Source organism: Mobula hypostoma, chromosome 1 (assembly GCF_963921235.1).
Source record: "Mobula hypostoma chromosome 1, sMobHyp1.1, whole genome shotgun sequence".
NCBI lineage: Eukaryota > Metazoa > Chordata > Chondrichthyes > Myliobatiformes > Myliobatidae > Mobula > Mobula hypostoma.
Window position 1 is genome coordinate 193,377,067 of NC_086097.1, and position 27,418 is coordinate 193,404,484.

Here is a 27,418-nt window from a genome sequence, read left to right on the forward strand (position 1 = left end):
TGTTTCCAAGCCCAGATAAGTTTGGAAATTGTATGTGAAGGGTTTGACCAACTACTTTTGCACTGCAGTGTGTAAATTGTAAATTATGAAAAAGGTACACTTGCCCCATTTCATTGTCCAGTGACAAAGCTTACTCTATACATAACCCCAGAGCTTTAAACGAGCAGCCCTGCTATTTTTTGTAACACAATTTTAATATTTATTTCACTTTAAACTCCATCCTGTACTAGGGAAGTCAAACAAGTTTAATGTGATCATTTTAATTCTAACATTTTGTAAGTCAAAGACAAAACATTTAACTCTTCAGACTGAGGTTTACACAAAATTACTCAATTTTGCATTCAGTTTCCAAGGCCAAAACCATGATCTAATTAATAATCCATTAGTGGGCTTCAGAGATATATTTGTAAACGTTATGAAGCACGCTTGGATTGGATGTGGTATAATGGCCTGATTCTGCACTATACTCTCGAGCATGCCACATTTCTGCTGAACATACAAGTAAAAAAATCTACAATGCCCATTTACACGTTTGTAGGTAGCATGAAATATAGATAGAACCTGCCACTGCAAACTGATAAGTACCATACATCCTTCCTGATAAACCATTGGGTTGTTTTTAATGAAAATACAAGAATAAATTTAGGAATTAATTCAGGAATTTTTTAAGCTGCTGAATCAGTGTTAAAACAGTATTGCCATGGAACAAAGTCAACTCATCAATTTTGTTTGTCATGTTTTAAGTACAGTACTGAGAAATCAGTCCCAATTCTTTCAAATTATTTTCCAAGCACCTCTCCAATTCCTTTTTGAGACCCAGGTTTAAATAGTCAGTTCTAAAATCTTACCTACTGTGCAAACACTGATGGTTTTGCTTTATAGGTGCATGCTGTCCAAATCAATTGTGACGTTTATCAAGTCTTAGCTGTGATCAAACAAGTTGCACGATTTAAGAATCTGATTGAGAAATGAATGCTTGGAAAAAGCATGATCACACCAAATCATACCTAATTGTATCTGGATAGTCCATTTTATTGAAGGATGATTCTAATCTTTAACAGCAATACTATTTAAATAATTTAAACACACATTTAGTGCATTTTTCTCTTTTATTTTCAAGTCATATTTGACAAGGACATAAATCTGAACAGGAAGTACAATCAAAAATAAGGCAAAACAATTCTACACCAACCAGCATCACACAGGACACTTGGTGCTACTTAAGATACAACAGAAAAAAAACGGAATAAAATCTGAACATTAAATTGAAGTTTTGTCCTTTGGATAAATTTTTCATAATACCAAGATATAGATCCACTCTAAGCTTTACAGCAATCAAGTATTGCAAAATACCAGACTGATTAGATGACTTTTCAGCAAATTTAGCTTCAAGAGGAGCCATCTAAACTAAACAAGACAACATACTCAAACTTGCATACTGAGTGCTCTCACCATTATATCATGATCTCCAATACAAAAAGCTGCTTTTTTCGGACATAATCTTAAATTAATCTAAGAGTAGTTTTCTTTTTGAACTGAACTACTTTGATCAGATTACTGAGTGTGGTACATTTTCCCTTCCTATTGTACTGCAAACCACACTAAGATGACAATTTTAAAAGATTTTTAAGTTAAAAAAAAGTTTCAGAAAAGGCATTTCATTTATGATCCACTTCTATACTTTGTTCCCTGCCACTTATCTTGCACTTACTCCAAACATGTGCAAAGTGTGCCAACATGACTGGAAAAATATAAATATGAGAAAAGCAGTATTTTGGAAGGCATGCAATATAATCCAATAGATGTAAATTTTGCTAAGTAAAAGAATGAATAGGAGCTTTTGATTTCTTTAGTCATCTTTGTCTTTAGCACCATGTTTCAGTATACGGGTAAACTCAATATAGTTGAAGTTGCTCTTGCTGTCAATTGGTGCTTCTCGGAAAAGTTCATCAACTTCCTCATCAGTAAATCGATCTCCCATTGTTGTCAGCAGATCTCTCAGGTAGTCTTCCTGGATATAACCTGTAAAAATATTTGCAGCAATAAAAAGCAAATTAGTTTTTCATCAGAACATCATTAGCATTATTTGCAAAATGCCTTCATACATGCTCATACGTTTTCAACCTCAGAGACAACACTAAGCACCCTAAGAGTCAGCTTCTTCAAACAAAAAATATTCAAGCCATTCACATTGCTTCTAGGAGCACAGTACAAAAATAACATTTACAAAGTATGGGTACAGGAAATGTTACCCATTTCCTTATTCAGATATTTGACAAAGGAGGGGTGGGTAAAATAACATTTTCCAGGAAATTATGAACAGAAATCCACAAATAAATCTAAAATTTATTTCAATATCCTTACCTTCTCCCAATTATTACACACAATTTCTACCAAGGCCAGATCCTCCATGAACAGCAGTGTGACTTAATAAAATTTGGCTCTGATGTTTGAACGTTCTCCCCATTTACACAATAATGTTCCTTTTAACAAAATGCATCATACATTTCTCGACACTATACTTCATCTGCTACTTTTTGCCCATTATTCTGCTGCAATCACATTGCTTTCTCAGCACTACCTACCCCTCCATCCATCTTTGTATCTTCTGCTCAAAGCCAGCAGTTCCATTATCCAAACCATTAACAATGTGAAAAGTAGAGGAATCAGTATTGGGACCGGAGGAACACCACTAGTCACTGGCAGCCAACCAGAAAAAGTCCCTTTTATTCCCACTCACTGCTCCCCACCTGTCAGCCATTTCTCTATCCATGCCAGTATCTTTCCTGTAGCACCATAGGATTTTATTTTGTTAAGCAGCCTCGTGTGGCATCTTATCAAATGCCTTCTGAAAAACCAAGTGAGTGACACACACTGCCTCTCCTTCGTCCACCCAGCTTGTCGCTTCCTGTCAGGCAAGATTTCACCTTCACAGAAACCATGCTGACTGACTTATTTTATCATTAGTTTCCAAGTACCCTGAAACCTCACCCTCAATAATCGCCTCCAACAACTTCCCAACCACTGGTCAGGGTAACTGGCCTACAATTTCCTTTCTTTTGTCTTCCTTCCTTCTTAAAGAGCGAAGTGACATTTGCAATCCAATTCTGAGACCATGGCAGAATCAAATGATTCTTGAAAGATCATGACCAATGCATCAGTAATCTCTTTAGCAACCTCTCTCAGGACCCTAGGATGTAGCCCATCTAGTCTAGATGAACTTATCCACCTTAAAGACCTTCGAGACTGCCTAGCACTTTTTCCTTTGTAATAGCAATGGCATTCACTCCTGCTCCCTGACACCCACAGACCTCTGACACACTGCTCGTCTTCTACAGTGAAGACTGATGCACTGCACACATTTAGTATTTCTGCCATTTCTTTGTCCCCCATGTGACAAGAATACACAATAGATTAAGATGTTAGCTGTCCTGGGTGATCAGCAGTTGGTCTGCCACCTGTCTTCAGGAGAGAGAGAGAGATAAGATAATGGAGCAGCATTTGGAGATGTGTAATGAAGAGACGGGAGAGAGAATAACAGAAGGAGAGAGCTGTCTAGAACGGCCCCCCCTTTGAACCCTGAACTGTTTGAAGTGATGGACAGGCGATACCCCAGCAGGGGGATAAAAAGGGACAGGTTCGCTAAGGCAGGACAGATTTGGTAAATGCATTTAACTGTCATGTGATGGAAAAGTATAGTGATTATACTCACATTTATATGGATGGTGTGAAGGAACCTGAAACAGGAGTGACAGGGTTTGGGGTGGTAATACCACCAAAAGAAATTGGAATCAGCAGAAGAACATCTAATAAGTTAGGGGTGTTTACAGTGGAGATGCTGGCAGTGTTGGTTGCGTTGCAATGGGTGCAGAAAGCCAGACAAGCCAAAGCATTGATATGTTCAGATTCATCCTCAGTTCTAGCAAGTTTAAGGTCTTTTCACACAAACAGTCGGCAAGATGTACTTTATGAAGTCCTTCAGTTAGTTACAAGAATTGCAAATCAGGGAGATCAGGTAAAATTTCTATGGGTTCCAGCACATGTAGGGGTGAAGTGGAATGAGAGGGTGGATGAGTTGGCAAAGAGGGTGTTAAAGAAAGAAAATGTGGAAATGCACATTAGTATCAGTAAAGCAGAGGTTAAGTGTGTAATCTGGGAAAAAGTCAACCGAACGTGGCAAGAAAGATGGGACAGGGAGGGGAAAGGGAGGCATTTATATCAAATACAAAAAAGTGTTGCAGTTACTAGGGTAGGTAATGGAAACAGAAGAGAGGAAATTGTGTGGACTAGGTTAAGGCTGGGGCATTGTGCATTAAACAAAATATTGAAAATGATAGGGAAACACCAGACAGGATTGTGTGAGGAATGTCAGGAAAAGAAGTCAGTAGAACATGTAGTTCTGAGTTGCAGGAAGTATGGGATACAGAGAGATGATGAGAAATAAATTAAGGGAGTTGGGGATGCAGGAATTCACATTGAAAGGGTTGCTGGGCATGGGTGAGAGAGCACAAGTCCGGGTATTTTTAGTGTTTTTAAGGGGTACAGGTTTTTTTTTATATAGAATATGACGAATAAACAGGAATAGGATACTAGGATGGTCAAAGATGGGAGGGTGAAGTGTAGGTTTGTATATATCTGTGTGTGTGTGTGTGTGTGTGTGCGTGCGCGCACGCGATTGGGTGAAGGGATTTAGAATGTATGTCTAGTGCTGGAGCAGAGGGTGGCGGTAATGCACCATTAAGCTGGATGCCAACCGCCGTAAAACAAGATACAGACAGACAGAAGGCAGGACACACATGACACCCGAGGTAACGAGACCCTGGAAGCGGTGCGCCTCTCACAAGTCGGTGGGAAGCTTTTGGACGGCTGATCGCGGGATCAAGCCATAAACGCACAGGGTGGAAAGGCACAATCGGCGGGAACCTGGTGTGTATCCACCCTTGCCTGGGTGCCAGGTTCAGCGCAGGGAAACGATCGTATCTGGAAACGGAGGGGTCACGGTCAGTGACCTCAGATGACATCACAAAGGACTCGCCCGACAGCTGACTGCGAAGGTCTGTGTGTGAAAGCTGTGTTGAATATTCATTCGTTTTGCTCTCTCTCCTCCCCCCCACTGTCCATCGCCACGGCAACGATTACTGCGAACTGAACTAAATTGAACTGGACTTTGTGTCACTTTGAAACTGGTCATTTACCCCTAGACAACGATAGAGCTTGATTAATCCTGTTATCTTAATTCTGTGTACATGTGTGTTTATCATTGCTGAACTGTTGCATTCATTATCCTTTTGATTAGAGTACTGTGTTGCTTGTTTCTTTAATAAAACTTTCTTAGTTCTAGTAATCCAGACTCCAACTGAGTGATCCATTTCTGCTGGTTTGGCAACCCAGTTACGGGGTACGTAACATAAGTGGGGTTCTCATCTGCGATTTTGAACGCTAAATTTGGGACGGAGTAAATTGATTGGGTCAAAGTTCCCAAAAGAAAGAAAAGACAAACAACAGAAATGGAGGCTGAGGAATTTATAAAGGCACCGACCTTGGAGGCATTAGAGGATGCCAGGAAATCGGAATTGGTAGCTGTGGCCAAACGGTTGAATCTTGCTAAGGGGAAGTCGACAATGAGGAGAGAGGAGATACACAGAGCTATCGTAGAGCACTATGTATCTAAAGGTGTGTTTCCCCAAGGCGAGCTGGAGGTGGTGTCTATTGAAAAACCTGCTGGAGACGCGGTACAGGTGCAGCTTGAAAAACTGAGACTCGAGCACGAGTTCTGGGTACGGCAGTTGGAGCGGGAAGAGAAAGAGAGGGACAGACAGTTGGAGAGAGAAGAGAAAGAGAGAGAGAGAGAGAGAGAGAGAGAGACAGTTGCAGCGAGAGGAGAAACAGAGGTAAAGGGAATTCGAGTTGGAGAAGTTAAGGATAAGGGCAGAGCAGGGGCTCGTGCCGAACCAAGGTGGAGGGTTCCGGGTGACCCAGCAGGTTAGGCTGGTTTCCCCCATTTGACGATACCGACGTGGATCGGTACTTTCTCCATTTCGAGAAAGTTGTTACAAGTCAGGACTGGCCGAGGGATAAGTGGGCTGTTTTACTTCAGAGTGTACTGAAAGGGAAAGCCCAACAAGCTTACTCCGCTTTGCCCGCGGAAGATGCCCAGAGGTATGAGGTGGTGAAAGAGGCCATCCTCAGGATTTATGAGTTGGTCCCGGAGGCATACCGGCAGAGGTTCCGGAATGCGAGGAAGCAGTGGGACCACACGTATTTAGAGTTTGCCCGTGAGATGCAGACATATTGTGAGCGTTGGTGCGCCTCGAAGGGGGTAGAGGGGGATTATGACAGACTTCTACAGCTGATCCTGATTGAGCAGTTTAAAGGTTGTGTCCCTAAGGGTATGAGACCCTACCTAGATGAGAAAGAGGCAGCCACGTTAGCCGCAACTGCTAAGTTAGCGGATGAGTATGCGTTGACGCATAAAATGAAGTTTGCCCCGAGTAAAGGCTACCAGAAGGGTAGTCAGGACGGCGGGGACAGTCCACCGGAAAAGTCAGAAAGTAAGCCGGGGACTAGTGAGAAGGATAAGGTAGAACGGGAGCAGTCTGGCAGGAAGTCTCCTGGGGTCGTCCGTTATAATTGCAGGGAAGTCGGACACTTTGCGTCCAGGTGCTTTGCCCCAAAGGAGGAGACGGGAAAAGGAAAAATGGCGATTTTGACTGGCTGTATCGAGCTGGTACACGAACCGCTAGGGAGGGACAGGTCTGCCAAAGTTCAGGAAGGGCGCGAGAAGTTTATCTCGGCCGGATTGGTGTCAGTGAAGGAGGGGTTAAAACCAGTTCCAGTGCGGTTCTGGAGAGACATGGGAGCATGTCAGTCACTAATACTGAAGAGTGTATTAGAGTTTAGCTCAGAGACCCAGACTGGGGAGGTCAAGGTCAAAGGTATTGGGGAAGGGACAGAGACAGTCCCTTTGCACCAGGTACACTTACAAAGCAACCTGGTCTCGGGAATAGTCACGATCGGGGTGAGGTACGAATTACCGATGAAAGGCGTGGAAGTCTTGCTCGGTAATGACGTCGCCGGGGGAATCGTGTTCGAAGCAGTGAGATTGACAGGTCAGCCTGCCAGCATTGAGGCCCCGCCCATGGACTCACAGGTTCATCACGGGACCGCGGTAGTCAATTTAGCTGAGACATTTCTGCCAGCCTTGTACGAGAAGGGGGTAGAAAGTGAAAAGGAGTGTAGTGAGGCAAGAGGTAGTGAGGGAGCTGGGACAGACGTAGCATTAGCCAGGAAAGAATTTGTGCAGGCGCAGGAGCGAGACAAGGGGCTGATGGTTTTGGCAGAGACAGCGCTCTCTGGCACAGAATTAATAAGGGAACTAGTAGGCTATTGTGTAGAGGAGGAAGTGCTAAGGAAGAAAGGGAAATCCAGTACCGTACCCACAGATGAGGAACGGGGGGCGGTGCAAAGGAGTTATGAGGATGAGATTCTTTACCTGGCCCACAAGGTACCCCCCGGTGGACATTTTGTGGTGCTGGAGGAAACAGTTGGTGGAATCATGAAAGAGGTTTACCGGCTGCCCGGGGGAAGGATGTTATTGATTATGGCCGACGCGAACTGGGACGGTCACAGGCTTTTGATATGCTAACAAACCTAGTTGGTGTTAGTGCGAAAACCAATGAAGCTAGGGGCCCCCTGATAAGAGAAAAAAAACATTTTGAAAAGATTAGTATGGTATCGATCAGATGGGAGAAGGCTATTGTTTTGGCCAGGTCTGCTGATAAGGTCTCTCCCTTAATCCCCGAACAAAGCGACTCTTTAGAAGTAATTAAACGACTCGCACACGTGTGTTTGATTGTCCCGAGGCGATGCTAAGAACTGGGATGTTGGGTGGTGTCTGTTACAATAGGTTAGCCTAGTGAGCAACATCCATATAGAATGAGTAATTCAGTGACTAAAGGGCTGACGAACACAGAGGTGTGTATTGGCAATTTAATACGGCTGTCTGAAGCCAGCTTGATAGTGAACCTTGAAAAAAATGAATTCGGCCACACGAAGGTCACTTACCTGGGAATTGTGGTGACACAGGGGCAGCTGGCAGCGATGCAAGCTACAGTGCAGGCTATCGCTGACCTCCCAACCCCGACAGACAAGAGGGCCCTCAGAAGACTCTTGGAGATGGTGGGGTACTGTAGGAAGTTTTGCAATAACTCTGCGGTCACTACCCCTCCCCCTCCTACTAAGCCCTTGCGAGAGAAAACTAAGTCGGAATGGGTCGACCCTTGTTATTGTGGTCCGGGACAAAACCAAATGAGAGGTTACATTGATCGCAATTCATCAGTGTTTTTGGCCACTATGAAGTTTGCTAAGTTGGAGCCTGGTCTAAGGGATTATTAATAACACATATAAAAGGAACAGAAAATGTGATGGCTGACTGTCTGCCAAGGTGTTGACAACTTCAAATTCGCTGTATTAGCCAAATAGCTGATAAAGATGTATATTTGCGTGTGTATCAAATAATGTATTCATGTTTGTAATCTTTACCTCCCAGTAAAAATCCTTAAAGAGGGGAAGTGTGACAAGAATACACAATAGATTAAGATGTTAGTTGTCCTGTGTGATCAGCAGTTGGTCTGCCACCTGTCTTCAGGAGAGAGAGAGAGAGAGAAATAAGGGAAACAATGGAGCAGCATTTGGAGATGTGTAATGAAGGGACGGGAGAGAGAATAACAGAAGGAGAGAGCTGTCTAGAGCGGCCCCCCCTTTGAACCCTGAACTGTTTGAAGTGATGGACAGGCGATACCCCAGCAGGGGGATAAAAAGGGACAGGTTCGCTAAGGCAGGACACACACGACACCCGAGGTAACGAGACCCTGGAAGCGGTGCGCCTCTCACAAGTCGGTGGGAAGCTTTTGGACGGCTGATCGCGGGATCAAGCCATAAACGCACAGGGTGGAAAGGCACGATCGGCGGGAACCTGGTGTGTGTCCACCCTTGCCTGGGTGCCAGGTTCACCGCAGGGAAACCATCGCATCTGGAAACGGAGGGGTCACGGTCGGTGACCTCAGATGACATCACAAAGGACTCGCCCGACAGCTGACTGCGAAGGTCTGTGTGTGGAAGCTGTGTTGAATATTCATTCGTTTTGCTCTCTCTCCTCCCCCCCACTGTCCATCGCCATGGCAACGATTACTGCGAACTGAACTAAATTGAACTGGACTTTGTGTCACTTTGAAACTGGTCATTTACCCCTAGACAACGATAGAGCTTGATTAATCCTGTTATCTTAATTCTGTGTACATGTGTGTTTATCATTGCTGAACTGTTGCATTCATTATCCTTTTGATTAGAGTACTGTGTTGCTTGTTTCTTTAATAAAACTTTCTTAGTTCTAGTAATCCAGACTCCAACTGAGTGATCCATTTCTGCTGGCTTGGCAACCCAGTTACGGGGTACGTAACACCCATTACTACCTCACCGGCATCATTTTCCAGCAGACCAACATCAACTCTCACCTCCTCTTTACACTTCATGTAACCGGAAAAGAAATTTAGTATCTTGCTTTATATTATCAGCTTGCTTACCGTCATTTCAGCTTTTCCCTTCTTATAGCTGTTTAGTTGACTTGTTGGATTTTAAAAGCTTCCCAATCATCCAATTTCCCACTCACTTTTGCTATCTTATATGCCCTTTCCTTGACTTTTATGCAGTCCTTAACCCCACGGTTGTCTAACCCCTGCCATTTGAGAACTACTTCTGTGGGACATGCATATCCTGCACCTTGTGAACTATTCGCAGAAACTTCAGCCATCTCTGCTCTGCTGTCATCCCCACCAGTCTTCTCCTCCAGTTCACTAGGCAGGCTCCTCCCTCATGCCTCTCCCTCTGAAATTGCAGTACGAATTCAATCACATTATGATCAATGCCTCCTAAGGGTTCCTTTACATTGAGCTCCCTCACAAGATCCAGGTTATAACACAACACTCAATCCAAGATGGCCATTCCCCTAGTAGGCTCAAGCACAAGCTGCTCTAAAAAGCCATCTTGTAGGTATTCACAAATTTCCTCTTGTGATCTGACACCAACCTGATTTTCCCAATTCCCTTGCATATTGAAGTCCCCCGTTACAACTGTGACATTACCTATTGCATGCCTTTTCCAGCTGCCTGTGCAATCTCAACCCCTCATCTTGCCTACTGTTAGGAGGCCTATATGATTCCCATAATGGTTTTTAAACCCTTGCAGTTTAACTCCACCCACAAAGATTCAATATTCTCTGACCCTGTTAACTCTTTCTAAAGACATAATTCCATCTCCTACCAAGACAGCCACACCATCACCTGTGCCTTCCTGCCTGTCCTTTTGATACAAAGTATATCCTATGATGTTAAGCTCACAACTATGGCCTTCTTTCAGCCATGACTCAGTAATGTCCACACTGTCATACCAACCATTCTCTAATTGTACCACAAGTTTGTCCACCTTATACCGAATGCTATGTGCATTTAAATACGGTACCTTCAGTCCTACGTTCTTCACCCTTTTGAATTTTGCTTCTGTGGTACAAATTTTTTGCTGTCTGCATCTAATCATTGGTTTGTCCTTCCTAACTTTCATGTTATACCCATCATCTACTTGTAAACCTGCTGGCACATCCTCAGCTCTATCATACTGGTTCCCATCCTCATGCAATATTGGTTTAAACCACTCCCAACAGCTCTAGTAAATGTCCTGCACTAATATTGCATTCCCCCCGCCACCCCCCGGCTGCTGGATTCAAGTGCAACCTGTCCCTTTTGTACAGGTCACATCTACCCCAGAAATAGATCCAATTATCCAGAAATCTGAATCCCTACCCTCTGCTCCAATTCTTCAGCCACTCAACATATGGACTTATTTTCAAGGGCTCTTTATCTCCTGTTCTCTATATTTATTATTAATTTTCTCATTTGTATTTGCACACCTTGCTATCCTTCGCACATTAGCTGTCCATCCTGTTGGGTGTAATCTTTCTTTGATTCTATTGTGTTTCTTGGATTTAATGTGCATGCCCACAAGAAAATGAATGTCAGGGTTGTATTTGGTGACATACACATACTTCGATAATAAATTTATTTTGAACTTTGAAGTGCTTCAAAAAATTCAACACTCAAAATGGGTGTCAGGAAACCTGCCTTAGGGGAACACATGCAAAACAACGTGCTCCTAGAATAGTTCATCCCAGATGTACTGGGAATTATGTAGGGATCTGGGTTTCTGATTATCTCCCATGTCTACTTCAAACGGATGCATCGTGGTAACTTGCAACTGTGAAGGCACAGGAACAATTCTGCCAGTCATGAAGGGCAAGGCAGCAGTGCCTCAAAGGTTTTCCTAATTACCTGTTCCTTCTTCATCAAAGCAGGCAAAAGCATTTCTGATTACATCTTCAGGATCTGTTCCATTGAGTTTTTCACCAAACATTGTCAAAAACATGGTGAAATTGATGGGCCCCGGGGCTTCATTCATCATTGCTTCTAGGTACTCATCAGTTGGGTTCTTCCCTGCAAAGGATTTAGATATTGAGTTGTACTTGTCATACAAGCAGTACATTCATAATGATAAATTAATGGAAATCACAATGTGTCAGAGGAATAAGTTCAGACTGCACAGAGCATTCAAGCATTGGAAAATATTATTTGGCAAAGAGTTTTCTTTTCAATTCTTCAAATGGAATTATAACACAACACAGAATCTTTCAATTGGCCCATATCAGTTAGCTACTGAAAATAGCTTGGGCTATTTGGGCTCTCTGCATTTAATGTTTAGGGCACTAGCAGGATGCAACATTTTTACAAAAAAGAGGAAATAAAGAACGTTACAAAACAAGAGATGTGAACCAATTCTTGCTAAGGAATGAAGCAACCCAGTTGGCAACCAATCAGATACAATTTTAAAATGAGTGAACAATTATTCAGTTATCTTGAGGCAAAATAATTGCAAAGGATAATGTTAAAATTACCAAGAGAAGCCAACATGTCATGTAAATCCTCTTTATCAATAAAGCCATCACGATTCTGATCAATCATGTTGAAAGCCTCCTTGAATTCTTGAATCTGCGACTGATCAAACATAGCAAATACATTGGAAGTTGCGCGCTGAGGGCGCTTCTTGGTGGTCTTTCCCTTGGCTTTTTTGCTTGACATGGTGACCGTGTATTGTATCTAGGGAGAGAAACAGATGAGATTATACAATTCTGAAGATGAACGACAAACCTCTCAAAAAAAATAATAGGCACCAGATTTCAAACAGATGGATTCTTTCAGAATTAGATTTATTGATAGTATTTTTCAGTTTAACACTGGATTCAGTTAATATACAGCGAGAAATCCTCTAAACGTATTTCTAGCCTATATGCAGTGATGTGGAGGGAAACATGACATTTAATCATTAAAATAAATAGCTTTAAGTAGTGCTTCCCAAATACACAAATCTACCTACAGCCATCAGCAAGGTGGATTTAAATAATGGAGTTGAAAAATGCTGCAGACTCCAAAAACAAAACAGTTTGGTGGCAATATAAGGCCACCTTAGTTCTGTGATGCAGATCCAGATACTTGAATGATGAGCTACTCTCAAGATTTTATAGCCTATAAGTTATTCCAATGCTCTTGACAGTAAATAGGGAAGCATTAAAATAACACATTGCCTGATGTTTAACTACTGTTGTTACACAGACAGGACTAACTTGCTTTGAAGGAGAGTCCCAAAGATTGCAAAAAGGATACTTAAATAGTTTCCCATGCTTTGCCTGTCTAAAGCTGATAAAATTAGATTAATTGTGCTGGAGCAGATAGATTCTTTATTGACCACAAAGGAAATTAGTGTCACAGTAGCATTACAAACGCACAGATGTACAAATATTAGAATAAAAAGTTACTTCAAACAGTTTAACAGGAGGGGCGCATCACCTCCCAGGCTACAAGTTGCACCATTATAGAGCCTACTGGCCAAGGGTAAGAATGACCTCATATAGTGCTCTTTGGAGCAATGCAATTGTCTCAGTCTATTACTAACAACGCACCTTTGTTTGGCCAAGATGGCATGCAAAGGGTGAGAAACACTGTCCAGAATTGCCACGATTTTCCATGGGATTCTTTGTTCTACCACAGCCTCCGGGGTGTCCAGTTTGACTCCTATAACAGAGCTAGCCTTTCTGACCAGTTTGAGCCTGTTGGCATTGCGCGTATTGATGCTATTGCCCCAGCACACCAGTGCATAGAAGATTATACTGGCAATAACAGACTGGTAGAACATGTGAAGAAGAGGCCTGCATATGCCAAAGGACCTGTCTCCTCAGGAAGCAGAATCGACTCTGGCCCTTCTCGTAAACAGTCTCTGTGTTGGAGTTTTACTCAAGTCTGTCATCCAGGTGCACCCCCAGATAATTGTAGGTTCTCATCAATAATAACAGGGAGCAATGCAGGATTAGTCTTCCTAAAGTCCATCACCATCTTACTGATGTTGAGCTGCAGGTAATTTAGCTTGCACTATTTGACAAAGTCCTTCAGGGCCCTGTATTCATCCTTCTGTCCTCCCTTTTATACACTGAACTATTGCTGAGTCATCAGAGAATTTCTGCAGATGACATGACTCAGTGTTGTATCTAGAGTCCAAGGTAAACAGGAAGGGAGCCAATACAGTCTCCTGTGCTGCTTACAGCCATGTTTGACATACATCTCTGAAGCTGCACAAACTGTGGTCTGCCAGTCAGGTAGTCCATTATCCAGGATACAAGAGAAGTGCCAACCAGCACTGAACAGAGCTTTCCCCCAGCAATGAGGGTTGTATCGTACTGAAGGCATTTGAGAAATCAAAGAACATCATCCTCAGTGCTGCCCTGCTAATCTAAATGGGAATAGGTTCTGTTCAGCAGGCAGATGCTTAGAAGCAGCATCCATCAAGCTAGCACTTAGTTCAGTTTTAGGCTGCATACAAGTGTTAAAGTTGGACCACAATTGCTTAGTGATACATCACACATGCAACTATTTTATTACATGCTGTATGTGGTTAAGCTGTTGGAAAATTTATCTACCCTAAATGTTGTTTCAGAAACATCAAAAAAGTGGCAGAAAAAATCCAACTCTAACTACTGCAAGTAGCAAAGCAGTATTAAACTTGCTTTTAAGTCTGCTTTTCATGTTAAGTGTGTTTCTGGAACTGTTAGAGCCTGTGATTTACAGTTTAGAGATCCACTGACTGATCCAGTGCTTTGCTGTTTCTGAGAATATTCCGGGAAGTGAGCGTGGGCTCGAACCCTTAAGACACTGAGGTGAAGAAACTTCAAGACAGAGCACGAGCTGATGTTCAACTTCATTTGGCTGATTAAGGCATCCATTATTCACAGTTTAAAGCTTCAAGGAAGATTAAAATGTCGAGGCGAGTGCGGAAGGTGAGCAAGAATTCAGCGCTACCCATTTTTTGATCACTGATGAAATCCCTCTACTGCCAGAGTAGGAGTTAGACCTCTGTGTCTGTACAGTGTCTTTCTCTTTCGATGATGTTGGAGGACGTTAGAGGTTCTGAGGTTCTTTATTTACAGATTTGGACTATGGACTTTTTCAGTCTAACCATTTCTATATTGTGTGATTTCACCCATCCTTTCTCATTTTTCTGTGCAGGGTGAGGGAATTTGGGGGGGGGGGGTCAATGATCACATTGCCTTAGTTTTTGTGTGTGAGGGGATGGGGTTGCTGTTTCTTTTTGAACTGACTTCAATGTTTTACTTTATTTCGAGGCTATCTGGGAGAAGGCAAATCTCAAGAGTTGTAAACAGCATACAATGAATCTTTGATACCCACCCAAAAATCTAATGAAAAGAAGTTCTGGGAAACTATCTACTTAATTCAGGGGACCCTATGACAAAAAGAAAATATGCCAGGGCAGATTTCAAACCACACTTGCTTTTACACAGGACAAGAACACCATGCTTAGTGATAACCCAAAATCACTAAAATAAAATGACTTCAGAAGTAATTCAGTTGTGACCGTGAATGACAAGGCAACATGTTGATATATTATCAAAATGTTAATATATTATCAAGAATTTTAATACTACAGAGAAGGACATTTGGTAACATTAAATTGCAGTTTAGCTTTAGATGAATTTACAGAGTACTAAAAAAAGTAATTGATACCTTTAGTGCCAATTCTAGCACACAAAATCCTGGAGGAACTCAGTTGGTCAGGCAGCATCAATGGATGAACAATGTTTAAGACTGAGACCCTTAATCAGGACTGGAAAGTAAGAGAATATGGCCAGTGTAAAAGGTGGAGAGAAGGGGTGGAGCAAGAGCTGCTGGGTGATAGGTGGATCAAACTGAGGGGGATGATATGCAGGTGAATGAGGGCAAGAATGAGAATGACGTACTTCCATTTTTCCTCTGCACAATTTCGAATAATGCTCAAATATACTCACGAAAACAGATTACTGCATAACAGATTAAAGCACAAGAATAAAATAGCTTTTGAAGACCTTGGCGATGATTCCTCAAACATTAAGCCTTGTAGCTAGTTGCATCATTAACAAAAAGATGTTTTAAATAATTGGATACTGAACAAGTTTGCAACAATTTTCTTTAAGATTAAGAGAAAGAACTGTATTCACAATTGAATCTTTCATATCTTCAAGTGGTCCCAGAGTTTTATAGTCCAACATTTCAAACATCAATTTGAATACATTTATCAGAAAATGGGGCTAATAATTTAGTTTTAATTAATAGGCAGATACTGGCTGGAATAGGAAGAATACACTGTATTGAAGATCTTACGGCAATATTTCTGTCTCAGGGAGGAACAGATAGCTTGGTATAACTGAGCTACTGGGCATTCAGGGCATGAATGATACCAACGCAATGAATTGAAATTTTAGAGCATGCATTCAAATTAGATATGTGATCTTAAAAAAACTGACCTACTTTAGCTGATTTTCTAGATCAAGCCTAAAAGGATGCACACACTCAGCTTCTTCACAGTAAGATTCACAATAGCAGAAAAACTGAAACTATTCCAACCAATTAAATCTGTATTTTAATTGTACTACTTTCCATTAGTTTAATGATTATGCCTTTTAAGTGCCTTACATTCCAGGTAACACACAAAATGCTGGAGGAACTCAGCAGGCCAAGAAGCATCTATGGAAAAGAGAACAGTTGACGTTTTGGGCCGAGGGTCTCAATGCAAAATATCAACTATACTGATTTCCATGGATGCTGCCCAGCCTGCTGAGTTCCTCCAGCATTTTGTGTGTGTTGCTTGGATTTCCAGCATCTGCAAATTTTCTAATGTTTGTGATTAGACTGCATTCCAGGGAAGGTTATTTTCAGACTACAGATAGGAAACAGAATATACAATACAAACCAAACTAAATACTCAAGACACTGAATTTAGCAACTGACACAGGTAAATGAAATCAGAAGCTGACTTCATTCATTTCTAGAGGACTACAACATAAAAGCAAAGACATAATACTGAGACAAAACATTGGTCAGACTGCATTTGGAGTACTGTGAGCAGATTTGAGCCCTATATCCGAGAAAGAATATGCTGGCATTGGAAAGGGTCCAGAGAAAGTTTACAAGTATGACTAACCTCAGGAATAAAATAAGTTCTTGATGGCTCCAGGCTTGTACTTGCTAGAGTTTAGTGACAGCTATATTTTACTAGAAGTTGAGAAGTCGTACTATGTCACTAAAGCCTTGCAAATTTCTACAGGTGTACTATGGAGCGCATTCTAACTGGCTGCATCACTGTTGGAGGAGCCACTGCAAATGATCAGAGAAAGCTGCAGAAAGTTGTTAACTCAGCCAGCACTCACCACTCCAGTATAGAGTACACCTTCAAAAAGCAATGATTCAAGAAGGCGGCATCTATCATTAAGGACCCCCATCGTATGCCCTCTTCTCATTGCTCCCGTGAAGGTAGTGGTACAGGAGCCTGAAGACACAGTCAACATTTCAGTTTCTTCTCTTCCCCCCGCTGCCCCAAATCAGACTTCTGAATGGATAATGAACCCATGAACACTACCTCACTACATTTTTTGTTCTCCTTTTGCACTACTTAATTTATATATATTTATTGTAAGTTATAGTTTCTTTAAAATTATGTATTACTGCCACAAAAACAAATTTCATAACATATGTCAGCAATACTAAACCTGATTCTGATAAGAGTAACTTGGGGAATCTAACTGAAACCTAGTGAATATTGAAATCCTTAGAAAGGATGAGCAGAGGATTTTATTTTTTTTTATATATTTTAAAGATACATGTAACAGGTCCTTCTGGCCCCATCAGCCCCCCAAAAAGCAACTCACCAATTTAATTCCAGCCTAATCACAGAACAGTTTATAATGACAACAGACTAAGTGCTACGTCTTTGGACTGTGGGAGGAAAACAGAGCAGCCAGAGGAAGAGTATACAAACTTTCTTACAGAGGATGACAGAACTGAACTCCGATGCCACGAGCTGTAATAGCATCATACTAACTACTATGCTACGTGACATCCTCATGGAATTTTCCATGAGTGTGAGAATCCAAGAACAGAGGGCACAGCCTCAATAGATGACCCTTTAGAGGAGAGATGGGGAGGAATTTCTTTGGAGAGATGGTGATGGCATTCATTGCTGGACAGCTGTAGGGGCAAAGTTATTGGGTAGATATAAAGCAGAGGTTGATAGGTTCTGGACTGAGGATAAAAATGTTTACAGGGAAAAGGCGAGAATAATCTTGAGGGGAAAACGATATCAGCCATGATCAAATGGCAGAGCAAATTTGATTAGCGGAACAGCCTAATTCTGTTGTTATGTCTATTAGTAAATTTTCACCTTGCTTTTTAACAATTGTGTTGTCTTAGCTGATATATGATCTCAAAATGGAATACGAAATTGTTGTATTCCTAACCTGTTAGCCAGCTATCCTAAAAGACAAACAAGTCAGAAATACTTGCATAATTGCAAAAAGCATGTCACATCATAGCTCACCAATAGAACATTTGTTAAGTTTGACAGATTTCCCAGAGATCAATCATTTGTCATGTCTCAAGGACAGAGGGGGAAAAGCAAACATGTGACACTACATATTTATGAAGTTTCTTGATCTTCACTGATATGAATTGACCTTAATCCTACAAGAAAATATTTCAGTGATGGTTCATGTTCTTGGAAGACAGTGCAATGACTCATTGATATCAGAATAGATTCCAAGCTTGTGTGTTTGAGCAGGCAAGCAATGCTGCTAATCAAAATGTATCCCTCAGCCAAAGTGAAATTAATCATTGGATATTATCAGATTTGGCCACAGAAACTTCCAAAAAAGGAGTGGCTGACTGGCACTACATGCAACCTCTTTTTTTCTACTCTCCTTACAACATCTTTCTATAAAAAAATACTGAATTAGAATTTTGGTCCAAATTAGATCATTTATTTTCGTTAATTTTCCCTATTAAATACAATTTTCACTGCAGTTGTATCATCTCCATTAAAAAAAAAATCTGCTCTTTGGGTCTGTGTTAGAACTTAACCAGTGTGAGGCATTATTAGACTGAGAGACTTGGGCAATGACAATCGTAAATAGGCCAAGAACTAATTTTGTAACCACAAAATGCTAGGAGACAAAAATGAAGATTCAGAATCAATGGATCACGTATTTCCATTCAGATGACAAAAGCATACATGCAAGCCTAGGAAGTCTCAGCAATACTGGGTGGGGGTGTGTGCACGTGCGCAGTGACAGCAGCAGTATGGCAGTGGACGTCAGATTAGATGGCAACCTCTATGATATCAGGAGGCTCCACACAACCACCAAACTCTGTAGCTGCAGTATGCAGACAACTGCACTCTTGTGGTCCATACTCCGGAGGACCTTCAGACTGTCCTTGCTGTGGTGGTGAGAGCGTACAGCAGGATGGGGCTGACTGTCAATACCACTGAGACAGAATTGGTTTGCCAATGGATAACCAGTGTCCCACCCACTCTTACCTGCCTTCACTGTTGGTGATGAAAAGCTGTCAGTAGTGCCATCTTTCGAATATCTGGGAAGCATTCTCTATGAGCATAACGGCATTGATGACGACATCCAGAGCAGCATTAAACAGGAATCAGCTGCCTCTGGGAGACTTCCGCGTAGAGTCTTTCAGAACAGGAGCCTTCGTCCCTCCACAAAGGTCCTCGTATGCCAAACGGTCTGTGTCATCACCCTCCTTTATAGCTGTAAAGCTTGGGTAACCTACAGCGCATCCTGAGAATTACCTGGTGTGAGCGGGTGCCTCAAACTGAAATACTTGTAAAGACCAGCTGCAGGAGTATTGAGGCCATGATCACCCACTGTCAGCTGCAGTGGCTGGGGCACCTGATGCCCCCATGTTGACTACCCTGCAGTATTACAGGTGTCACCCGTTTTTCCAACGTTCGCTTTACAAAACCTCGCTGTAACAAAAGACCTACATTAGTTACCTGCTTTCGCCAACAGAAGGTGTTTTCAAACTGTTACAAAAAAAGGCAACCAAGCTCCTCCCCTGGAACTGCATTCTAGCTGGCACTGCTTAAACACGTGCCTGTGAGCACCTGTGCTTTATGTGGATTTATTTTGAGCATCTGTTAGCAAGATGAGTTCTAAGGTATCGGAAAAGCCTAAAAGAGCTCGTAAGGGTGTTACACTTAGTGTGAAACTAGACATAATTAAGCGTTTTGATCGTGATGAACGAAGTAAGGACAACGTGAGTTTGACTTGTGGAAGTTGACGAAGATGATATTGAAGAGATTTTGGCATCCCAAGACCAAGAACTGACAGATGAAGAGCTGATGCAATTGGAAGAGGAAAACAATCGAAACCGAATGCAGTAGCGAACGGACCGAAAGTGAAGTCGTCCAGGAACTGAACGTAAAGCAACTGCGCAAGATTTTTGCTGCAACTGACAATGATTGCAGAAAAATATGGCTTTAATTTTGAAAGAGTACGTAGGTTTAGGGCATATTTGCAGGATGGTTTGAGTGCTTACAAAGAACTGTATGATAGAAAAATGCGCGAGGTTAAGCAGTAAAGCATACTGTCGTTTTTCAAGCCTTCCACATCAACCACAGCAGACGACGAACATCGACCTCCGACATCGAGGCAGGCAGACATAGAAGACGACCTGCCTGCCCTGATGGAAACAGACGACGATGAGATGAGATGAGAGTCCCACCACCCCAACCTCCGACGACTCAGCTTAACACACCATCAGTGTGCTCGCTGTCTTCCCAATTCCGTTAAGTGATACTACACTGTACATACGTTATTTCTACTTTATATAGGCTGTGTATTTTTATGTGTTATTTGGTATGATTTGGCAGCTTCATAGCTTAAAGGTTACTGGAGAGAGTGCTTCTGTCAAGAGCACTTGCGTGAGATTTTCACTTCGGTGGACAGTGCAATGATTGCAGAAAAGTATTTCTACTTTATTTTGGCTGTGTATTTATCATATCACTCCTGCTTTTACTATATGTTAATGTTTTAGGTTTTGTGTGTTATTTGGCATGATTTGGTAGGTTATTTTTTGGGTCTGCGAATGCTCACAGATTTTCCCCATATAAATAAATGGTAATTGCTTCTTCACTTTCTGACATTCCAGCTTACGAACCATTTCATAGAAATGCTCTACCTTTGGATGGCGAGGGAAACCTGATACGGCCAGCTACATCATGGTCGACGCTCAGCTGCGAGGGCCGAAGAAGCGCTATAAGGATCAGATGAAGAATGCTTTAAGGAAGTGCAAGATCAGACCCGAGGCCCTGGAGGATGTTGCTGCTGACTGTACCACTTGGCGACAGCTGTGTAGGGATGGGGTTCGTATTCTGGAGATGGAAAGAACAACCAGAAGACAGCAGAAGAGAGCCAGGAGAAATGCAGCCATGGTTGCCACCACTACCACATGTACATGTCCCATCTGCAATAGAGCTTGCGGGTCCAGGATAGTACTGTAGAGTCAAAGATCTCACCGTTAAAGGAGTGAATGTCGGAATCGGATCTCAATGGACAACTGAAGGGGTGGGGGTGTGTGCGTGTCAAAGCCCTCACCTGCCTTTAACCATTGTTCACATTTGAAAGAGCACAATATCAAGGAACCTGAAGCATCATTGTATGGATGTTCAGCAAAGCAAACAGGTCAAGTTTTATGGGATGCTATCCTGTTCTGATGGCTCTTCATACAGGCCACTGTAGCATGGTGATTAACTCAACTATTACAGCTCGGGGCAACCCAAAGTTCAATTTCAACATTCTCTATATGCCCCCTCCGTAGAATGGATAGGTTTCCTCCAGGTGCTCTGGTTTTCTCCCACAGTCCAAACATGTACCAACTAGGTTAACTGGTGATTGTAACCTGGCTTGTAATCTAATTAATCTGGTTTGTCAGGGGTTGCTGGTATGGCTCAAAGGGCTGCGCTGTGTCATTAAATCAATAAAATATGTTTGGCTTATTCACAACTCGAACATGAATGTTACCCTAAAAGATCCAGGTTCAGCTAACAACTGCAGATACCAATCAGAACACTATACCAGGCAATGAACAAGTATTAGCTCACCACTTCACCTTATCCTTTAACACCATCTGTGAACTCTTTTTGACATGTGGCCAATGAACAGAATCTATGGTGTGATGAGCCATGTTGACCTATCACGGCTATATTGAAATGGAACACTCACCAGTTGTCTGGATGTAGTCAGATTTAATGGTGAATCTAACTGCAGCCATCTGGTTGATCTGCACCCCACTAAAATGAACTTTGATATCAGAACAATTTGGCTGCTGAAGTAACCCATTAAGTCTATTACCATTGCTTCTCCAACCTCTGCTGAAGTATTAAAAGCAACACTTTCACATTCAAGGCCTCATTGCTTTAACTTGGACAATAACAGTATTTCTACATTAAGTACAAATTCTGAATATGTAGCTGCTATCACGTGAAACCACTATCATAAGGATTCCAAAATTTCAATACCACAGCCCATCTCCATCTTTTAGGTAAACTAAGATCAACCAAAGCTCCCATTCTAGAAAACAAAAACTTGACAAGTGCCCAAGAAATGTTCCTAATATCTTCAGTGAATAATCTTCCAAAATTGTTTCTGATCAGCTCATAGCCTCATACAATACTAGCAATCTCAAATGATCAGGCACATTGAACTCTTTTAGAATTTAAGGTCAAACCAAGGCAATTCACCCACTTTCTGGCCAATGTTACGCCCTTTTAACAAAGCCTCTATTTAAAAATTCTCATACATATTACAATATTTGTTGCTTCATAAATTCTTATTATTAGGCAATATCATACTCTGCAGCCTTTAATAATTGGCAGTCAATCAAAACAAATTGCATTACAAAGCCCTACCATCAATTTCGAAGACCTCTCCTGGTTTGAAGATTCACAACTGTGCCTTCTAGAAATTAGAAAAGTTGCAAACTGGACTATGGTTATGTACATCCGTAGGAAATAGCAAGAGTGAAGAAATTTAACACCACCATTTCAGAGGTATCTATGGTAACTGCACAAGTACATGCCTTTACATATTTGGTATTTGGAGAGGGTACGAGTCTCAACAAAAAGCTACATCACATGATGTATTTAACTACAAAGCTCAATTGCTTTGTGTAATCCATGCTGTTCTTTAATGAAAGTGCACAGGACATTTGCAGTAGGCTTGCATTTGTGCATCTTTTGTGAAGAAACCTCCCAAAATGCTTTAGCCAAAACTAATTTTAAATGCTATCACTCTGTTGTAATAAAACAATGCCATGGTCACATGTCCAAAAGACTCCCACAAGCAGCAGTGACAGTGATTAATTAGATCATTTCATTGAGTTGGAGGAATATAAATTCACCTTTAAATCAGGGGGAGGTCCATAACATTTGAAATATTCCTTGAATCCCTTTATTCACTTAATAGTATGCAGAGTGCAACATGCCAGACAGTGCAGCATTCTCAGACAAGACTTGTGCTATCAAGTTTCCAAAGCAATACTTCAACTCGCAGTATGTTGCAAACGATGGGAAAGATTTTGGAATAAATTTGCCATATTAAATTTTCAGAAGCTGCTACATCTTCCAAAGCTACTTTGTTCTCCAAAGTTGATATAGTGTGCAACTACTGGGCATTCTGAAGAGCAATATAGCTAATGCAGTCACTGAAACATTGTTGACGGCTTTTCTTTTTGTTCCTATTTATGGCTGAAAAGGTTTAACCAAGGACGAACTGCAAATTTCCAGTATTAAAAATTAAATTCCTTACTGATTTGTAAGAGGTCAAAGGACCAACAGCATCCCTTAACTTCAGTTACAGCTTAAGTTTGAATACAAGAATCACTTTCCAAAACAAGTGCTGGGCTATGACTCATTTTTTTAAAAACAGAGACAGGCTTCAGCATGTACTGTGCAAGGAAAGACTGAACATTGTGCTCATAAGATTCATGTTTAACTCCTTCAAGAACAGAACCCATTACCGACCTTTATAAATATTCACATTTTAATGAAAAACTGCTCAAAGAAAATTTACAGTATGTCTTTGCACAAGGGAGGGGTGCACATAGTCAATTATGCAGTAAAATCATTCACCTTTTTGCATGTCTGAGAAGTTCAATCTTGTCACCCACATTTACAAACCCCAAGTTAAGTCACTTCAACCCATTCACCAAGAACTTCCTCTCAATTCAATTTAAAGACAATACAGAGCATTAAAACAATGAATCTAAGATGAACATTTATGAAAACACTGGTCAAGCTCCAACCAGCATAGTGTTTAATTCTGACTGAGACATTGGAAGGCTATCAACACAACAAAAGGTCCACAAGCGATTCACAAGAATGAATCCTAGTAAGAAGAGACTTTAATTACAAGGGTAGATTAATTAGAAGATCAAGGGGAAATTTGATGGCAGTGTATAAATCGAGATGTCAGGACAAGTGGGAGGTGGGAAGCTGTTTTATTTGGCAGAAGGGTTGAAGACGAGAGAGCAGAGATATTAAAGAACTTAACAGCAGGGTCTAGGGCAGAAAAGCTCACATGCACGTACATCTGAACTCCTGCATATTTCAACGTCTACACCAAAGTTGACTGTCTTTATAGGCCTGTAAGTGCATTCCAGGTAACTGAGTGATACTATTCACAATTCACTCAAATGATGAAAACATGAATCCAAAGTTTGATCTTTTTATAACCTTTTTTTCCTCACAAACTAATTGTGGCTTAGTTAACTCAATAAAACTCGCATTCAAATTCAGAACAAACTGGCATGAGATCTCAACTTCAATCTAAAGCAGCAATACCAGTCATGCTGTCAACTATGTGTGCCCTTGTTTGTTAAAACAATAATTTTGCTCTTTCCGCAAAGCATTGCATTTCTCTTCAGGAATGTACTCAGCAGCCTAGCCAGTTACCAGTGCATCTCCTTCTATAGCTATTTCAAACACTGCACTCATTACTCACCAAATCTTTCCTGGAAAATCAGCCATTTTAACTGTTCAAGGCTCTCTCAAAAAAATCATTACATCTCTTCCAGAACAGTAACAGCAGTACCTTCAGGAGCACCAGAACCATAGATGCTCATCCTCGTTCAGCCTACAGAATAGTCTGAAACAATTACTAAACCTTAGCAATGTTAATAGTTTATGGAATAAACTGATTCTTTCAGGTTCAACGGTGGGCAAATTTCCAAGTCTAGTTAAAATTATTTTCAAAAGAAAACACCGACTTATATTAGCTTTTGCATGTAATTGATCACAATGTCAATATCAGAACTTAGCCTTTAAGAAAAAGACACAATCTGTCAGATAGGAAGACCAAGTTCTCTTTTCTTCAAGGCACTGAATTTTGAGCACATCGTAAAAGAAGCCCAAACCATCCTCTGGTATTTTACTCTTTACAATACTTTTTCCTTTGACTTGAGTTATTGCAGCCTGTAATCAAAGGTCAAAACACCTCCTAAGCCCACCCAACTCAGCACAGAAAATATGGGAATACTTTGTGAACTTCAGTACTTGTTTATTAACTGATGGCAAAGTTAATGCAAGTTGAAAAACATAAGCGGCAATGGTTCTACAACGTACTATTTAACCACTCACCACCTGCAGATTTAGAAGCAGAAAGTGAGCTACACCATTTTCTCAAAAGCAGATTCTCTGGATTTGTAGAAACTTAAAACGTAACGAAATGACAATTTTCTGAAGGTTACTAACAAGTCACTGAAATCTAAGCAGGTGCAAACTGTAAAAAAAACAGGAATTAAGTGTCTTCTGTGGAAAAGTGTGGCAGATCCCTGATCGATTACATGCAGAAAAAATAAGTTTAGTACAAGTTGTTGTTTTCTTTTTGCAAATATTTTTAAATAGAGTTGGAATTTTGACTACCAATGAACTAAAAGAATCAGTTAATTCAAACTTAACGCTTAGTAGTTGTTTCCTGCCATATATGAATATCACACCAACTTTTTCTATCAAAACGTACCACTTCTCAATAGTACTTACAACCTTTAACCATTCTCATTTACCTTGTTTGTAAAAGAGGTGTACTAACAAATTGCATGCGCCCTAACAGTGAAAACAACGCTTTAAGATAAAAATCAACATCTTCAAATTATTAGTAAATCGTCCATTAGCACTACAACAGTCTGTAGATGCTGCCGGACCTAAGTAACATCTTTTTTTTCCAGAATACAGTGTTTAGTTTTGGAAGCAGTTTATCATTACTCATGGCCTTAATCACGGACTAGAGCCGAAGCCAGGAACCGATGGGCGGCGGCCGACACAGCCGCCGCTTTCCCCAAACTCTGTCCTCCGAGCTCAGACTCGCTTCGACCGCGAGGATTATAACTGATATTTCTCAAACGCCTGGGATGGGGATTAAAGGATTAATTCCCTTACCCAAGCTCACGAAGAACAAACACTCTACCTCCTGCAGCAGATCAGCGCCGCCGCCCCACTTCCCCGATAACACAGAACCGGGACCAACCGCCGGAAATGCCTTCAGCTGCTTCCGGTATTTACTGGAGGGGGATATCACTTCGACGCACCACTGTTATTTCACTTTGCAGTACCGTAAGTCGTTTTATATTGAGGAATAAAGGCTGAATCATATATTTTAATGCTCTGATTTAACAATTCCCCATTATGGCTGCTGGTTTTTTCCCCTTTAACAAACAACAGCGGTTCTATCTTTACCCTGGTGGACCTAAATGGTACAGCCGATGACGCGCTAACACTGCATTCCAATAGCATCAGGCGCGCGCAGTGGAGCTCGAGATGTGCCCTTATTAGGCGATGGAACGTGGGCTTCCTGCGCGTCATCGCGCGAGGTGTGGGCGGTAGTCCCTGGCGGCGGCGGCGGCTGCGGCGGCTGCGGCCGGCCAAGCCCGCTCGTCAGTTGTCTGGTAGCGCTGGAACTATCCAGGCAGCCTGTGTGGAAAGGCCAATCTCCCAGTCGGATGACTTCTCAGATCACGCAGGAGTAGCTTTAGTCACCTAGACCAAGGCAGGATCGGTCTGATTAGTTGTGAACAACGTTTGCGTCGTTTCCAGTTCTGTTTCTTGATTTTTTAACAAGTTGGACACAGATATCCCACCCTGCAAAAACTCATTTAACCTCATAGCAGTCTGTGTCAATGAATTTGTTAATTTTGCAAGACATCAGATTGACAAGTGTTTTGTGAGACAGCTGACTTCTGAATTCTGTCTTAATATGCCATGTTCACAATAGCTGCTGTCTTGGTTGATGAGCAGGCATAGTAGCTTGCCTGTGTGCTTACACACCTGGAATGGCAGGTTATGCTCAACGATGAAAGATGTAAAGTACACCTCAGCTCTAGTGACCTTCTCTATCAGAGTTTGGTTTTCTGCTGAAAAGAACTGTGAAATACTTGAGCAGCCTTCCCTGTGCTTAGCCTCCCTAATATGTTGTGGTCACCAAAAGAAATAAAAGTATAAGGTGTATCGTTATTACAGATATGTGTCGCTTAACGTCCATTTGGACAATGTCTGATTGCATATACGTCCGTAGTCACACACAAACACACATTGCCTGCAATAGTCAGGATCAGAACTTACTTTCTTACATCAAAATGGGGGATTTTAAATGAGTGATTTAGAAGTTCTGTATCTTAAAGTTAAAGTTTATTGTTATCTGGCTGATTGTCCACAAAGGAAATAACCTCTGTCTGGACCACGGTGTAGCCACAATACATATATCATGCACACCACATAAAACAATATGTTACCATATTATTTAATAAAGTGTAATTCCAAATGCATATAAAGTGCGCAGCACAGGTAAAGAGCTCGCTGCCCTAATGATGAGACCTCGGTGGGGGCTGGGTATTTATTAAAATCGGTTTTTCTTCTGAAAACGGCTGCGCTT

The 27,418-nt window shown here is 41.5% G+C and overlaps 1 protein-coding gene across 2 annotated transcripts; it reads right to left on the reverse strand.

The window, feature by feature from the left end:
• Positions 1 to 1,090: 1,090 nt before the first annotated feature.
• LOC134353872 (myosin regulatory light chain 2, smooth muscle minor isoform) lies at positions 1,091 to 26,086 on the reverse strand. Of its 2 annotated transcripts, none has more exons than XM_063062379.1 (4): positions 25,958 to 26,086; positions 11,999 to 12,200; positions 11,379 to 11,540; positions 1,091 to 2,022 (listed from the first exon to the last, which is right to left on the reverse strand). In XM_063062379.1, the coding sequence occupies exons 2-4, from the start codon at positions 12,180 to 12,182 to the stop codon at positions 1,850 to 1,852; spliced, it is 519 nt and encodes a 172-aa protein (XP_062918449.1). In that variant the 5' UTR covers positions 12,183 to 12,200; positions 25,958 to 26,086; the 3' UTR covers positions 1,091 to 1,849. The 2 variants fall into 2 exon arrangements, with proteins under 2 accessions (XP_062918449.1, XP_062918441.1); XM_063062371.1 differs by having other exon boundaries at positions 25,930 to 26,083.
• Between the last annotated feature and the right edge of the window lie 1,332 nt (positions 26,087 to 27,418).

Coding starts and splice junctions, on each gene's coding strand:
- LOC134353872 (XM_063062379.1), bottom strand. CDS start 12,182: ATGTCAAGCAAAAAAGCCAAGGGAAAGACCACCAAGAAGCGCCCTCAG. Junction 11,541..11,998: donor TGACATGTTGGCTTCTCTTG/GTAATTTTAACA, acceptor AATCCTTTGCAG/GGAAGAACCCAACTGATGAG. Junction 2,023..11,378: donor CTTTGATGAAGAAGGAACAG/GTAATTAGGAAA, acceptor ATATTTTTACAG/GTTATATCCAGGAAGACTAC.